Genomic DNA, 15,316 nt, shown 5'->3' with positions numbered 1-15,316 from the left:
GTCTACGTTTAATACTCCTAATTAGTATCTAAACATTTGATGTGACACGTGCTAAAAATAAGTCAGTGGAAGAAAACACCCCCAAAGTACGTGTTTGGTTGGGTGGCTAAGGGGTTGTTTGCTTTTGCCTAGCGCTGCCCTGCCAACGCACGGGTGGCCAACTCCTCCGCCCAGGTTTCGCCACACGGGTGAAAAAATCTATTGCAATTGTGTTGTTGTGGGCATGGGCGCATCGGCGCGCCAACATGAAGACACCGAACCAAGCGGCAGCCAATTTCTTGCGTCTGGACGCACCTGTGATTGGCGTGGTGCAATTTGGTGGCAAACCAAACGCGCCCTAAGTCTCCAACCAGGTCAGCGCGATGCAGGATTCACATATTTGGTTGCCTGGTAATGGACTTAGCCAACCCCAACTAGTGCAAAAGGACCTCGTAAGCCTGGCTAGATAGAACGCCCGAATCGGGCATAGAAATCGTAGCCAATCTTGGCTCGATCACGGCCCACCACGTGCTGTCCTGGAATCTCATCTACCGTCACCGCTCCATTCATCACATCGACTCCGCGAGTGGCTCGCCTTCTTCCTTCCGTTCGCGCCACTCCCGCTTGGTTGCTCCTGCTCGTGCTCCGCCTCCCGCCGCAGCAACGGAAGAGGGATGGCCTCGTCGCCGCATTGCCGTCAGCTGTTGCGTTCGCTAAGTCTAGCCCGTGCGCCGCCGATGCTCACCATCCCGTAAGGAGCCAAGCATGCATATCTAGCACAGGTGCTCGCCAGAGTTTGCTGCCCCTGCGTTTGCCGGTTGGATTCTGACCCACCGCATCTTTACTTTTCAACTCATTTGGGGGGGACGACTGGCAAAAATTGTGAAGAAGCATGTGAATCAACTTTGGAACTGATGGAGATAGATGAGAAAATTGGGTCGACGAAATTGGATTTAGAAAATTGACAAGTGCTCGGGGTCACATGAAATTGGATCGAGGAAATTGGACCAGGGAGGGAAAATTGGAAGAGAAGGCTGAAGCGGGGGAAATTGAAGCAGGAGGCGAGGGCCGCGTGCACGAGGTGCTGGTTCGCGTCTTTGACGGAATAACGGCAGCGAGCATGGCGGGAGGACAAGAGAGAAGGAAAAGAAGGCACCGACGAGAGGAGAGGTGACCGAGTTACACTCACCACATCAAAGCAGAGAGGTGAGTAGATGCAGTAAGGACCAGCTAACCAAACACGTCCTTCAAAGAACATCAATGAACCAAACAAAAAGTTCATGTATTAATGCAGCCTGCTCAAGTTTGGCCATGGCTAATTCGTAGCCAGGCCTGATCTAAGCCAAACAACCAAACACACCCAAACAGATAGGTCTTCGGTAGACTGCACAGCATCGCCATCGCCGGTGGCAGTAGCAGCAAGGCTAAGGCCTCGTTCGGTTTGGCCGGAATGGCCTGGAATGCAACCCAATTCGGGCGGATTGGAACGACCCGGAACAAATATGACCCAACACAAGAATTGCCCTTTGGTTAGCCCCTCCGGTCTGTCTCAACCATTCCGAGTGGTCCAAGGCCCGGAACGGTTCTTCACCTCCCCACCTCTGGAACCGATCCAGACAGAGGCGACGAGCACTTGGTCGAGCCGCGTGGGGCGGAGCAGCCACTCCGTGGTGGACAGCACGTTCCCACGCTTGCCGCCCCTGTTAGAGAAGTATCCGCACGCTTGCACGTGGAAGAGGTGCCCTGGCAGCGAGGCCCAGCCGTTGGTGCCCCGGTCCAGGCGAGCGAGCCAGGCGAGGCGACGGCGCGGGGCAAGGCAACGGCGCGGCGGTGCAATGCTACCACCACCGCGACGGTAATGCTCTCCACCGCCTCCTCGTCGGTAACGCATCGCCTTCCTCTCTTCTCTAGGGTTCTTCCTTCTTGAGGTATGCCGGATCTGCCGAGCTCGGGGAAGGCAGGGTTAGAGCGCTGGCTCCACCCTCTACTGCCGTCGCGCAGGTTGGTGGACGTCCGTCGTCTTGGATGGATGTGGAGTATAACTGATCTAGGAACAATCTGGGAGCACCTCCTCGAAGAGTAATTAGCTGCTGAGTTGGTGTCCCTTTTCACAAACGAAATTGAGAAACTAGCTAATGTCCTTCCAAACTTTGGGATTTCATGCCACTTTGCTTGCTAAGAAGTGGAATATTGTGTTAGTGTTGACGCTCATTATTGACACACTTTTACCCTTATTTTCTTCAATAATGACATAAATTGAATACCTAAACTATTGATTGCATCTAATAAACCGATCATTTTCCCATTTGCAATGTATTTTGGACGATGTTGTGTTTTCTTAGGAAATTGGGCCTAAAAGCATATTTTTGGATAAAGCACTAAACGAGCGTCGAGCCAGATGAAGACAAAGGTCAACGGGCTCAGGAAGGGTCTAGGCCGATCAGCCTCGAGGAGCCCAGGCCAATTGGACTAGCATCTTCTAGCACCCCCTGGTGCCCATCTTTGGCAAGCAACCCTCCAACATTGCTTAGGGGCTAAGTTTATGAAGATATGACAAGGACCAGCTTGGGATCAAAGAGGAATCGGAGAAGATCAAGTGAAGATTTGGAAAGTCAATGAAGATCAATCTTATCCCGAAGCAACTGACGTGTCAGGCCCACATGCAAGTGAAAAGAAGATTCCAGAGCACCTGATGAGACTTGGAGATGAAGCAGAACGCGAGGGGCTAAAAGGAAGGTCTAGTGTAACGACCTTGGTTAATCAGCCGAGTTAACCTTAAGACGAGTCCCTAATCCCGCAGACTCAGCTTTTTTTGAGCTTGAGCACCTAAGGTCCGGTTCCCAGCCTCGACCCCTGAAAACTAAAACCACCGGTTCATCTCTAAGTCCAAAGACAGTGTTCTTCCAATCTTGGAGCTACGAAGAACCAGAGACTGAATGGTGGACCACAACCAGCTCCCCTGTTCTCTCGAGACCAATGTGCCTGAGCAGCATGCGCCCGCTTTAGAGCTCCCCCGCCGCGTGGCTCAGCTTTTCCGACGCTCGCCGCCTTGCCCAGTTGCCGGCCGCGACAGGATGGATCAGCGCGCCGTCCTCCCCAATCGCAGTGGAAGCCCCCTGCAACCCTTTCTGCCTCGCCTTGTCTCGCTCGCGCCCTCGCCGGCCGCGCCAAGATGCCCCGTCGCCGCCGTGGCAGAGTTTTTGCCGCTGCTGCGTCAGACCGCCTCGCGACCCGCACCCATCATCTCGCCCGGATCCCCGGCTGCAAGCCCCAATGCCTTCCGATTTTTCCGCATCTCCATAGCCGCGCCACCCACGAGCTCTCTCCACGACGATACCGCCCTCGCCAACCACAACTCCGACAGAGACAGCTCCTTTTTCCACCTCGCCAGTAATGTGCCCCGGCAAGCCGCTGTTTTGCGCTCGCTCGCGCCGCCGCTCGCCCTGTCACCTCGCCTGCTGCGACCTCGCTTGCAGCGCCTGCCTTCCTATCACACGCCCATCAAGTCGCCATCCACAATCCGCCGCTTGACACGACCAGACTACGCTCGCCTTCACCAAATCTAAATCCCAGCAAAGCCGCGCCTGCGCCGGCCTTGTCTCCAGTGCCCAATAGCCAAAGACCCTGTCTCCAAGACTCTGTTCCGCCGCCCATCGCCGCTCAATCGCCGCCAGGGCAGCGCACTCCATCCTTTTCTTCCTGGTCTTCGTGCTGCTCCAACTCTCTCTTCCGCGCAGCTATAAAAAGGAGTACCAGAGCCCCACCGGAGTTTCCTTCGCTATTGCTGTTTCGCCGCCTCATACTTTGCTCGCCCTTGAGCACTGCCGTTGAGCTCTTTAGCAGTTCCTCTCTCCGCTCAAACCCGCTTCCCCCTAACCAACCAGCCGCCTGTTCCTCCGCCCGGTGCTAGAGCTTTGTTGTTGTTCACAAGAAGCGTCGTCGCCGCCGAAGCACCGTCAAACCTCGCCGCCACCCAAGCCTTAGCGCTCTAGTCTTTCCGCCCAAGTCTGTTCCTTCCCGACCCCAAAACTTCACCAGTAGACCTGAAGGTAAGCTGCCGACCCCTTCCCGGTTCGCCCGACCCTTTTTCCATCTTGCCCAACCCTGTCTGTTCCGCCAACCCTTATCCACCTCGCTCGAGGGCTCGGCTGTATCTTTACTTTGACCCGAGGGTATCTGTATAAAATATCGGGGACTTCTCTATGTTAAGTCTGAGGACCCCGGCACAGTTATTCCTTAAGTTTAAGGATCAGATCATAAATTTATCCTCATCCGACCCTTTTATCCTGTTCTCCACCAACTAAAGTTGAACTTCCCCCACCTTCCCTGTAGCTTTGCTACAAGTATCTGAGCTTAAAGCTTGCAAGTGGTATTGAAATAACCATCTAAGAGCTAACTCCTGCATTGCATTGGTGTAGAGTTACATCTCGCCGACGGCACCTACGAGCTACATCCGGCGCTTGAAGACGGAGCAGTAGCTGAACCGCCGATCACAGAAGCCGAAGCAGAACCCGCTGAGGACCAATTCACTTCCACCCCGCTTAAAGGCAAGCCCCGGAGCATGAACCCAACCTTCTAAACTTGCACATGCCTTCCTTATTATGAATGTGCATTTACGTATAGGAGTTGTTTGCAACCATAGATGCATAACTTAGTCCATTTGATTTGAACACTAGTCTGTTGGGTCGAGTAGTTGCAATGCTTAATAGGAGTCGGTAAAAGTCGAGTGATTTCCTGTCACTCGCGAGTTATAGGAGTTGGTTGTTTTTCTTCGATTTACAACTATAAGGACGATCGACGGGGCAAGGTTTTGGTGAACTTCTTTGGTGGTCGGCTGATCGTCCCGTCTGTTTATTGAATCTGTTAAGGCCCGACAGTGGTGGTATTCATGATCAAGTATTTGAAAGTACTAATCTCATACCCATTATGGGATAGGGAAGCCTAGTACCTGATTGAACCTAGACATGAGTGGTTCGATCCACTGTCTCTGGAACGAAGTTCCCCTGCGGCCGCATGTGGTGGCAAGTGTGGTCACATAATGGCAGAGGCCGGGTCTGTGGAACCTTGCACCAAGGGAAGTGGGCCCAACACGGGTTAGGGAATTGATGGGGACGGCCGACACAGGAAGCGACCCTCGGTGGTGCGCGGATGTCGTGAGGTTAGGTTCACCTTGCATGGTTAAAGAACTTGAATCGATTCGTGTGCCTCTCACAGCTTGAGACTTCTTGATCGCTATGCTACACTGAGTAAATAAGTAGTCTGATGATGACATGGTCTTGATGTTGAGCTTATATACATAATGTTGGATCTATGCTTGCTTAGTGTAAGTTGCCAATGTAGACTGGTTAATGAACTTAGAATCTGAGATAAAATATTGAAAGTAAGGACCTAACATAGTTGCTTTTGGCAAACCAAACCCCTCAGCCAAAGAGCCTTGCATGCCTAGAAGTGGTGGAGTAGTTCTTCCCACCAGTCGGTTAAGTCTTGTTGAGCTTAGAAGCTCAGCCTTGTTTGTGGCATCTATTTTCAGGTGAGGTTGAATCTTCTGAGCTTGCTGCTGGCACTTGGCCGCCCCAGCTCCCTCCTGGGTGGACGGTCGAGTGGGATCCTTCCTCGGGCGGCAGGGAATAGGATCATTGATGTCCTGTCTAGCCTCACCAGGGACATCCGACCCCGACACTAGCTTCCGCTATGTTTTTGTCTCCTGTTGTTTCTTTCAAATCTTGTAAAACTCTGATTTCAAACAGTGTGTAATGAATTGTTAATCCAATGGTGGATCTGTTGTATTCTCTGGAACCACTCACCTTCGTGTGAGCTATGCTAACTTGGTCCTGTTAAGTGGTTAAATCGGATGAAATCCGACGGCTCGTCGAGTTAACTTGATTAAGGCATGAGGATCGCGTGTTAAGCGAATTAACCGTGATTTAGTTGAGTTAATCCGAGGTGTTCCGCCACAGCTGGTATCAGAGCTGGTTTAGCAAGACAGAGAACACAATGGGTCCTAAAACACGTTCTTTTTGAATAAAATTTGCAAGAAAACTGTTGAAAAATCTCGTACGATCGTTAAGGATGACTTTAGTGCGAGAGGCCCTAGGGGATTTTGGGGTTATTTTTAGGTGGCTATTACTTATTGGTTATTTTGCTAACCTCCAGCACTTCGCCACGTGTATCATATGTGTGCCAAGTTCCGCATCACGAGTATGCGAGGGTTGATAGGGAGTTCTATTCAAAGGACCCTATCATCGCGGTTGTTTCGCCCACGTTTATCATACGTGCGCAGGTTCCGTATGTTAATTCATGCGAAGGGTGGTATGGTTCGATTCCAACGAGCCTATCATCACGGTTGTTCGCCCACATCTATTATACGTGCGCTGATTCCGCATCTCGAGTATGCGAAGGGTTATATGGTTCCGTTCAAAGGGGACCTATTTCCACGGTTGTTGTGCTGTCCATGCAGCGTTAAACGCATGGGTGCCATTTCTATAGTGAACGGTAATGCTTGGGGACACTTTCGTGGGTGCTGGCACGAAAGGTTCATGTGGTCGTGTTTTCTGCAGGTGCACTAACCACGTTCGCTTAGGGAAACGCTGTTAGGAGTTGACTAGCTACTATAGGGAGTGACGTATGTGTTGCCTTACCACCGGCATTGACCGCGTAAGATCAAGTTTTTGGCAGTTGTTTTGGTTGAGAGGACGAGGTAGGTCGTGCATGCGGCATGAACTAAAATCTGTGACACCACCTCGCTAAAACAACCTTGCCATGGAAAAGCTTCTCTTCGCTTTAAGGATTTCTAGCTACCTTTCCAGCTTGCGCTCTGGTCAAAGTTCGAGTGCTTTTCCTGCCCGATCTGTTCTTCTTGGGGTTTCTATCTCACGCTTGTTTCGGTTCTGGGTTCCAGATGGCTGCTCCCGGACACGTGTTTTACGGCGTTGATGGCACTTCCCACTCTACGTGCCTACACTTTGAGGGTTTTCCTGCTATTTTGTGGGATACCTTAAGGTGGTTTGGGTACCAGTCCCCGCCTCTGTACGTGGGACGGGAGTACCAGGAGCACGGAGTACAGCGATGCAACACATAGTTTTGGGAGGTTCTCTCTGCCCGAGCCAAAACCAAAGATTCCGGTTTTGGAAATTGGAAGTTTCGGTTTTGGCAGAGCATTTTAATCCACTGTATTGAATGTAATTTCATGTTACGTCTATTCACCCCTTCTAGACCATATCAAAGATTTTTCCAACGGGAGACAATCATAATAGCCTAGATAGGATTTGAAAGTGACTTTTACTATAAAGATGGTCCTATTGAGTCAACTGTGACTTCACGAGGGACGAGGAGGGTGTGCGTGAAGTGTGAACCTTCGCCAATCACCAAGGAGTTTCTGTTTCTAAAATTTTTTGTGTAGATCAAACTTAATTTGTTTCTGAAAATAAATACTTTGAGGCTACATGGCCATTCCCCGAGCTGTAAAATCATACCATGACAAGGAAGATGCATTTATCGAGTGTCAGTAGTGGAAGACTAGCCTTATATACTTACAGTAGTTGCTACAAGAGTAGTGCGCATCGTTTCTCTAAATCTAATGAAGCATCCTCGAAAAAAAATTGCAATAATTGTGAGAGAAATTTAGGCTGAATGATGCACGACTAAGAAAGTGACATGTCATCTATGTGTAGCTGCAAACCAAGCATTAGCTGCTGAATCGGGACCAGATGAACATGGCTTTTAGGTCAGATGTAACTTCTTTTTTATATTAGGCTTTAGCTTTTAGATCAGAGATCTCGGATGTGTGGATAACCAAACACGCCCGGTCACGGACGCCATCAGTTGCAATCGGCCTATCACCACCGCCACCGTGAAAAGAGTGGCATCTTCTACACGCCACGTCTCGGGAGAAGCATCTTCCTCTCCACAACGATAATGTCGCAGCAAAGCTGCTTCGGTCCTGTAAAACAAATTCGCAAGAAAACTGCAGAAATCCATCGAGCTCCAGCTTGCCGAAGCAGCCACGTTGTCCAGCTGACAGCGGCCCCCACCTCCGCTTCTCCCATCCAGATCTCATCGCCGAACTGCAAAAACCAAAAAGCCGTGGGCGTTGGGCCAGCGCCCACAGGCCACAGCGTCATGGCGTCACGTACACTGCTCGCAAGCCGCTTGCCTAGGGCCCACCGACTAATCGGAAAGCACACTGACACTGACGAAAGGGCCCCGCCTCTCTCGGGCCTACTGTCAGTTGCTGATTAGCTGTTGATGTAATCATCAAAGCGGGTGGCAACGGATTGCCCAGGCCTCCCCGTCACCGCAACGTTGTTAAATAGTGGCCATCCATTCTCGCGTCCCCTTCTCTATCTCCTAGTCACCGCCTCCTCCAAAGCCACTCCCAAACCCCCGAGCTCCAGAATCTTCTCGAAGCTCCCCGGCGCCACCTCCACCAGCTCCGATGGCGAAGGAACCGATGCGCGTGCTCGTCACCGGCGCCGCAGGTACTGCGCACGACCCTTCTTCCCAGTCCACGTAGTACCCGGTGTCGTCTTTGTCCTGGCCGGCTCGGATCTGGCCTAGTGAGCACGAGCCCGATCCGATCCGATCCGATCCGGTTGGGTTTAGAGTGTCGAAACTCACTGGATCTCAGTTTTTATCGCTCGATCTGACGGGGTTTAGGGCTTTAGGGTTGACGTGTAGAATTGTCAACCAGTGGAAGAGCTCACTGTCACCGGCTCTGTTCAGTTGGTGAAATTTGACCACACTGAGGTGCTTGCCCGATCTGATGTGTGCTGTTGGGCTTGGTGGGTAGTCAGGGTAGATCTCATGGTAGCCACTCGATCTGATATGGTTTAGTGCTTTGCGGGACTTGCTGTCTCAACTTGTTGAGCTGCTTACTATTCGATAGTTTGATCTTGAGCTGCCAGCTGCGATCTGTAGCATGGTCTGATGTGGTTTAGGGATTTGGAGTGAGTGGTTACACTTACACCAAACGAGTGGATCTGATGTATTACATCCTCTCAGATGATCTGGTGGGACCTATGTTATAGAATGCATGGGGTTTGCATGCTAAAACTTGCATGAATAAATGGCCTGTGTGATATAATCACTGCCCAGATTGATGTAACATTTTAGCTGGTCAGATGTCTTAATATTATAATATAATCAGTCAATCTGCCTTAGTATTCACAGTGTAGTTGTATGTGTAGGCATCCAAGCTGCTTTTGTTTAGGCCCCATAATTTGCCATGCCTAATTGTTTGGCAATGTCTTGACTTGTCCACTCAGTTGTAGCATGATATCCCAGTTCTTGCATTTCTATTATCATGACAAGCGGGAGTAGCAAAAATGTAGATAATTCTGCTCATTATCCATTTCTTTAGGTTATGCATACAGTAGTTATACAATTGCAGAACATGCTTGGCGATGTTCTTGTCCGATGGAGCTATTCTGATATGCATTTACCACAATACAATAATTACTGTCTGCTGCTTGTGTTGTCTTTCATGGTATTTGAGCTTATCTCCAATGCATATTTGCTTTGAGTTCCACTTTATTATACTTCAACAGTGATGGTGGCCTTTCCCCCCTCACACTCTGATTCCATGTTGGATGGTATTTGCGATTTTTTAATAGTTGTCATATTTCTCCAAATATATATCAACAATAAAGCATGTGCGTCCATGTACCATAATAGAATGAGAAGCAAGAATATATTCTGGCTTTTAGGTTTTCCACATGCTATGATTCAAAATGTTGTCATATTCTGTATGTGCATGGACGTGCACATGACTCTGTTCAGCAGATGGTGCAATGGATGCTGTATGTAGATTTTCATGCCTACCAAGTACTTCATTACTTGTACAACTCAATTGATTTTCAAGTAAATAAATTTATCATGAAAAATTTATCTAGCCGATCTGGGGGTGTTCTTGGCTTCTTGTGATATAGATATGTTGAACTTGGATCCAAAATATTGCTTCAGATTTCCCTCCTGGGATATGTATGAGATTTTGCCCACTACGATCTTTTTAAGTCGTAACCAAATGTAATGTGATGAGCATGGGCATGAGGGAGATTGACAATCTCAATTTGAAGGAGCATGACAAAAATTTGGTGCAGCGTGCTGGGGCTGTCTACTAACGAGTCACTAAAGATTTTCTGGCTTAGTCTAACATTTGAGTGGTCCTCTATTATCTGATCTCACTTTCCATAGTAGGGATATTGGTATATTTGTATGGTTTGTGGTCTCTTGTTCATGAAGACATTGTAAGATGTGCAGTTAGGTTAACCCAGCAGGGGTACGCTACCTTTCTTCTACCAAATCCTGGGATTAAAAAAGCTGGAAATGATTGGCTGGGTGCAATATATCAGCTAATGAAAACCTGATGAATGTAGGGTTAAGTGAAACTAACTGGAATTGTCAAGTAGGTTCTTGGGTGAATTTTCCATTTGCACAATGGTTTACATTTTTATTCATGGAAAGGTCCCACATAATATCATCTGAAAAGGTTGTTTACTGGAAACCGAGCAGAATCAGCCTGTAGTTGAATAGATTTTATTTCTGAGGAGTTAGGATTACATAATCACTCACTGTTGCCACAGTAAAAGTAATTTATACAAAGTGACAATTGAAAACTAGTCTTTCTCTTGATTCGTGCTAATCTTTATGAGGCAATGTGAGCTAATTTGTGTTTTTGTTGGATAGGGCAAATTGGATATGCGCTCGTCCCCATGATTGCTAGGGGAGTTATGCTTGGTGCGGACCAGCCTGTTATTCTGCACATGCTTGACATTCCACCAGCAGCTGAAGCTCTTAATGGTGTTAAGATGGAGTTGGTAGATGCTGCATTTCCTCTTCTTAAGGGTAAGCTGGTTTGCTTTTATAATCCTTTTGAGAAAGTGCTGCCTCTTCTATGTGAATTGTCTTTCTTGCTTGTGTTTAAACGTTGGTAAACTATAGGAGTCGTCGCGACAACTGATGTTGTGGAGGCCTGCACTGGTGTGAATGTTGCGGTCATGGTTGGTGGATTCCCCAGGAAGGAGGGAATGGAGAGGAAAGATGTTATGTCGAAAAATGTTTCAATCTACAAAGGTCAAGCATCTGCCCTCGAAGCTCATGCGGCCCCCAACTGCAAGGTATAGGCTGCATCTGCATCATATACACCCTTCAATTTTTATAGTAGCTGTCATCATGCACTTAATTTTGTCAAGGTGGTGATGCACTGTCATCTATCACACTGGGTTCAGTCATGTAGGTTGTCCACTTCAAAAGAAACTTAATCTCAAACTACATATAGGTGGAAGAGGGCTCATTATTGATGTGATCCATCGTCACCACGCACTGAGTCTAGTCATTTAGGATACATTGTCGTCATGTGATTTAATCATCGGGGTGGTGATACATTCATAGTGCACTCTGCGGCCACTATGAAATGGGCTTACCCAATTTTATCATTTTATGAGCTTGAATGTCCGTGCTTATCTGCATTGCCTTGTACCTTGACAAGTATCCTCAATAAAATGTGAACTCAAATGATCTATCTAAATTTCAGTTATTATGTACCCTTGTTTTTCAGAGGAGCCATGTCTGCTTCATTATGTTTCTTTGCTGTTTCCACTTGTTGATTTGCAATACCTTGTCTGTGCTCTGCAGGTTCTGGTTGTTGCCAACCCAGCAAATACCAATGCTCTTATCTTGAAAGAATTTGCTCCATCTATTCCTGAGAGGAATGTTACCTGCTTGACCCGTCTGGACCACAACAGGGCTCTTGGCCAAATTTCTGAGAGACTTAATGTCCAAGTCAGTGATGTGAAGAATGTTATTATATGGGGTAACCACTCATCCTCTCAGTACCCTGATGTTAACCATGCCACAGTGAAGACTTCCAGTGGAGATAAGCCTGTTCGTGAACTTGTTGCTGATGATGAATGGTAAATCTCAAATGCCACAATTTATGATATCGGTGTCTGTTTCTATTTCCTGGTAGATAGGAACTGATGGTTGCCCTTTCTTTCTAACAGGCTTAATGGGGAATTCATCACGACCGTCCAGCAGCGTGGTGCTGCAATCATCAAGGCAAGGAAGTTCTCCAGTGCTCTTTCTGCTGCCAGCTCTGCTTGTGACCACATCCGTGATTGGGTTCTTGGAACCCCTGAGGTTAGCTTCAGTGACTTGGACCCTCTCGCTTTTATTGGTTTTAAATATACTCTAGCATCAACACCTTCATTTCTTTGGTTGTAGGGAACATTTGTTTCCATGGGTGTGTACTCTGATGGTTCGTACGGTGTGCCTGCTGGACTGATCTACTCATTCCCAGTAACATGCAGTGGCGGTGAATGGAAAATCGTTCAAGGTATGCTGCTGTTGTAATCTTTCCAGCTGTTTGGTGCCTTGTTTGTTCATACAGCATCTTTCTGGTTACTATGTTTTGGATAGCTGGATGGTGTAGTTTCTCCCCTAGCCTTTGGTGTGCGAAAATCTGCATTCTGCATGTGTAGTTATTTTGGCCTAAAGGATTTCAGGGAGAGAAAAACTTGCCATTAATATGGTAGGAATTGGGTATGTGGCCCTAGGCCATTGTTCAGGGCTTCAGTCATATTGTTTTATTGTAGATTACAGTTACAATGCACCTAGTTTCCAAAAATCCCAGAGTTAAAAATTTCCAAGGTGCCTGATCTTTTATCATGTCATGGTAGGCCTCCCGATCGATGAGTTCTCGAGGAAGAAGATGGATGCTACCGCCCAGGAGCTGTCCGAGGAGAAGGCGCTCGCTTACTCATGCCTCGAGTAAACTTTGAATAGCAATTGCTACACCTATGCTTTGAATAAAGAAACTCCAGCGTCGTTCATAGATTCCCTCACCCAGAACTGCTGCACATCGAGGTGCAGGTGCGTTGCTGGCTTCGCCCAGCGTGTATGAGGCTTGTAGCTCCTTTTTTGCCTGATTTGCAGGACATTTATTGAAACCCGCAGTTGAACTGCTTGACCATCTGATGGAAGTGGAGCCATGGTTTTGTTGCTCCCGTGATGAAGGACCCAATTTAGGCCCAGTTTGAATTCCGTGGAATTTTTACTGTTTTTATTACAGCGGGACTTCTTGGGCGAAACTCATTGTGTTCCAAACGAAGCTTCAATCAGTCCTTGCTCGCCACCGCTAAGCTGAACTGAATCTTGAGAGATGCATTTGATCTCGTCGGTTGCTTTCAGCAGATGTATCGTCGACTCGAGTGCGTCCCCGCTTCGCCTGCTGTCCTGGGGCGATGACCGACCAGTGTCGGACATTCTCCTGGATGCTCATCTTGTTTTACTCGATCTGATAACTTGAACTTTGAGCTCAAGTTGCCAGGTTGGATGAAACAAAACAAATCTCTGGTCAGAGGGCAACTTGAAGTTTGGGTTCTCCTGCTCGAAGATATTTAACTGATTCTGGTCTCTGATACTGTCAGGAAATGCTGCTGGTAGGCCCAATGCTTTAACTAATCATTCATCAGCCCAACATGCTTAGCATCCAGGTCGTGTGTATCCAAGTCCAACGGTTTCCCTACCAGCCTTGACCTCCTCACGGTAGCCGCCACCATCACATCTTCGCGTCCCAGGGCCAGGGGACAGGGGAGTCGAAGCTGCGTGTGCGGACTCTACACATGCCAGATTGCCATCGCGATCGTCGACACAGGCGTCGCGGTCGCCTCCGGTCGTCCGCCAGCGCTACAGCGGACTAGTACTAGCGTCTAGCGACGGAGGCGGCTCGCGTGAGCCGCCGCGATAGCTGCAGTGCAGCGTGCATGCGCGCTGCCTGACGGCTGGAAGGAAGCACGTACGGATGCGATGGATCTGGAGCCGTGGCGCGACTGAGCGAGCCGTCTCAGCAGCTCGATGCGTATGCAACTGTGCAAGCACGGTCAGAGCTCGGACCATTCGCCAGCTAGTCAGCAGCTACGCGCCTACGAGTGCATTATTGAGAGTTTCAGAGTCGCTGTGGTTGCAGAGGAGGAGGATAAGCATTGGTGCATGGCTAGTTGGCTACCCGGCGAGCGACTCCGACGTCTCCGTCGCCGCCGCCGCCCCGCCGCAAACCAGAGACAGCAGCAGCAGCCTGACCGGCGGCTCGATGGCGTGAGCAGCCACGCGCCACCTGTCCCTGCCGCGTGCGCCACGTGCGCGCGCGACGGTGCCGAGTCCCTCAGCAGGAACACACACGCATCTACGGAAGCGGAGAAGACGAGTCGCGCCGCGCGCTGGGCCGTGCGTGCGGAGCGTGGAGCTAGCTATAGCCGTGTGCCCGTGTGTGGACGCAACAGGGAGGCGCAGGATGCCATGACATGGCCGACCTATCTCAGCCATGGACCATTGACCGGCGTCGCCCAAGTAGAAGTAGGAGTAGCTAGCTAGTAGGCCGAAATCGGCGCCAAAGACATATCTCTACGTGCCAGCGGCGCCCTGCTTACCTGTAATAGCTCGCATCATCAATAGGTGCTGCAGGAGTATGGAAGATGCATTGCATGCTCTTGTACACGTTCGGCCGCCATGGACCGTGTCATCAACTGTACAATGACGTGCACAAGTTTGAAGTTCCTGTACATATCCTTGACTGGCCCATTTCTTTTTTTTCTTAAAAGAATCTGTACAGCTATTTCGACAAAATATCCCGTGCAAACCACATCTTCGGTTGGAACGTGCCTGAAAACACTCTTAAGAATAAAATTAGAAGTTTTCAGAGAAAAAAAACTTTTGCGACAAACTTGTAACTATGTTTTTCAAGAGAGTTTTTACGTTTCCGTCAAGAGCTGATTTGCACTAAATATTTTCTCCAGGACAACCAAGTCCTGCCACAGCGTCAGTTCTTGCACGGAGCCGAGTCTGCCCCGTGTTCACGTCATGCTGTTGCAGCAGCGAGTTGATTCAGACGACCTAGCTTAATCCGTGGCAGTTTATTGCCCCTACCGCGGCTGTTATATTACTTGTGCGTGATATCATCTAGCTTTTGACTGAGCCAAATTCTACCGGGGCTTGAAACACACACAAGCGGTGGAAGCTAGCAGGCAGCTGGGTCAGCTCTGTTTGGACGTCCGGGGCGTTGATAAACGGTATGACGGCTTCACATTGGTTTTTCTAAGTTGCCTGATGACATAGCCCTACACGTTTTCACATCATCTTTATTTTGCAGTTCTTCCTGATTCTTCTGGCCAGCTACGGCGGTGGTGCCAAAAGTACGTCGCATACCTAGCTTCGGAATGCTGAACGTTCACATAAATTTGGGGTGAATTCTATACAAAGGTCCTACGTAATTAAATATTTCATTTGTTAATATATACACCAATTTGATAATGACAACCGTGACCGTTGAACCTTTGCAGAAAGG

The 15,316-nt window shown here is 48.9% G+C and overlaps 2 protein-coding genes across 2 annotated transcripts in view; one reads left to right on the top strand and one right to left on the bottom strand.

Annotated features, from left to right (window-relative positions):
* The window catches only part of LOC101759886, a 6,396-nt gene extending 4,526 nt beyond the window's left edge, over positions 1-1,870 (bottom strand). Inside the window, 2 exon segments of the mRNA XM_012848981.1 lie at positions 1,169-1,224; positions 1,579-1,870. Coding sequence (XP_012704435.1) covers positions 1,169-1,224; positions 1,579-1,870 — 348 coding nt within the window.
* A 6,429-nt stretch (positions 1,871-8,299) lies between these two features.
* LOC101760275 (malate dehydrogenase, cytoplasmic) lies at positions 8,300-13,017 on the top strand. Its single transcript, XM_004982807.3, has 7 exons — positions 8,300-8,456; positions 10,663-10,821; positions 10,918-11,093; positions 11,611-11,888; positions 11,979-12,114; positions 12,199-12,310; positions 12,654-13,017. The coding sequence occupies exons 1-7, from the start codon at positions 8,414-8,416 to the stop codon at positions 12,746-12,748; spliced, it is 999 nt and encodes a 332-aa protein (XP_004982864.1). The 5' UTR covers positions 8,300-8,413; the 3' UTR covers positions 12,749-13,017.
* The last annotated feature ends 2,299 nt before the right edge of the window (positions 13,018-15,316 follow it).

The sequence above is a fragment of the Setaria italica genome, chromosome IX (genome assembly GCF_000263155.2).
Source record: "Setaria italica strain Yugu1 chromosome IX, Setaria_italica_v2.0, whole genome shotgun sequence".
In the NCBI taxonomy this organism is placed as follows: domain Eukaryota; kingdom Viridiplantae; phylum Streptophyta; class Magnoliopsida; order Poales; family Poaceae; genus Setaria; species Setaria italica.
The sequence above is the reverse complement of the archived record's forward strand: the minus strand, read 5'-3'. Positions and strand labels throughout refer to the sequence as shown.

Bases quoted from the DNA above. Each gene is read 5' to 3' on its own strand.
- LOC101760275 (XM_004982807.3), top strand. From the start codon at position 8,414: ATGGCGAAGGAACCGATGCGCGTGCTCGTCACCGGCGCCGCAG. The intron at 11,889-11,978 runs GTAAATCTCAAA...TCTTTCTAACAG, and splicing joins CTTGTTGCTGATGATGAATG to GCTTAATGGGGAATTCATCA. The intron at 12,115-12,198 runs GTTAGCTTCAGT...CTTTGGTTGTAG, and splicing joins GGGTTCTTGGAACCCCTGAG to GGAACATTTGTTTCCATGGG.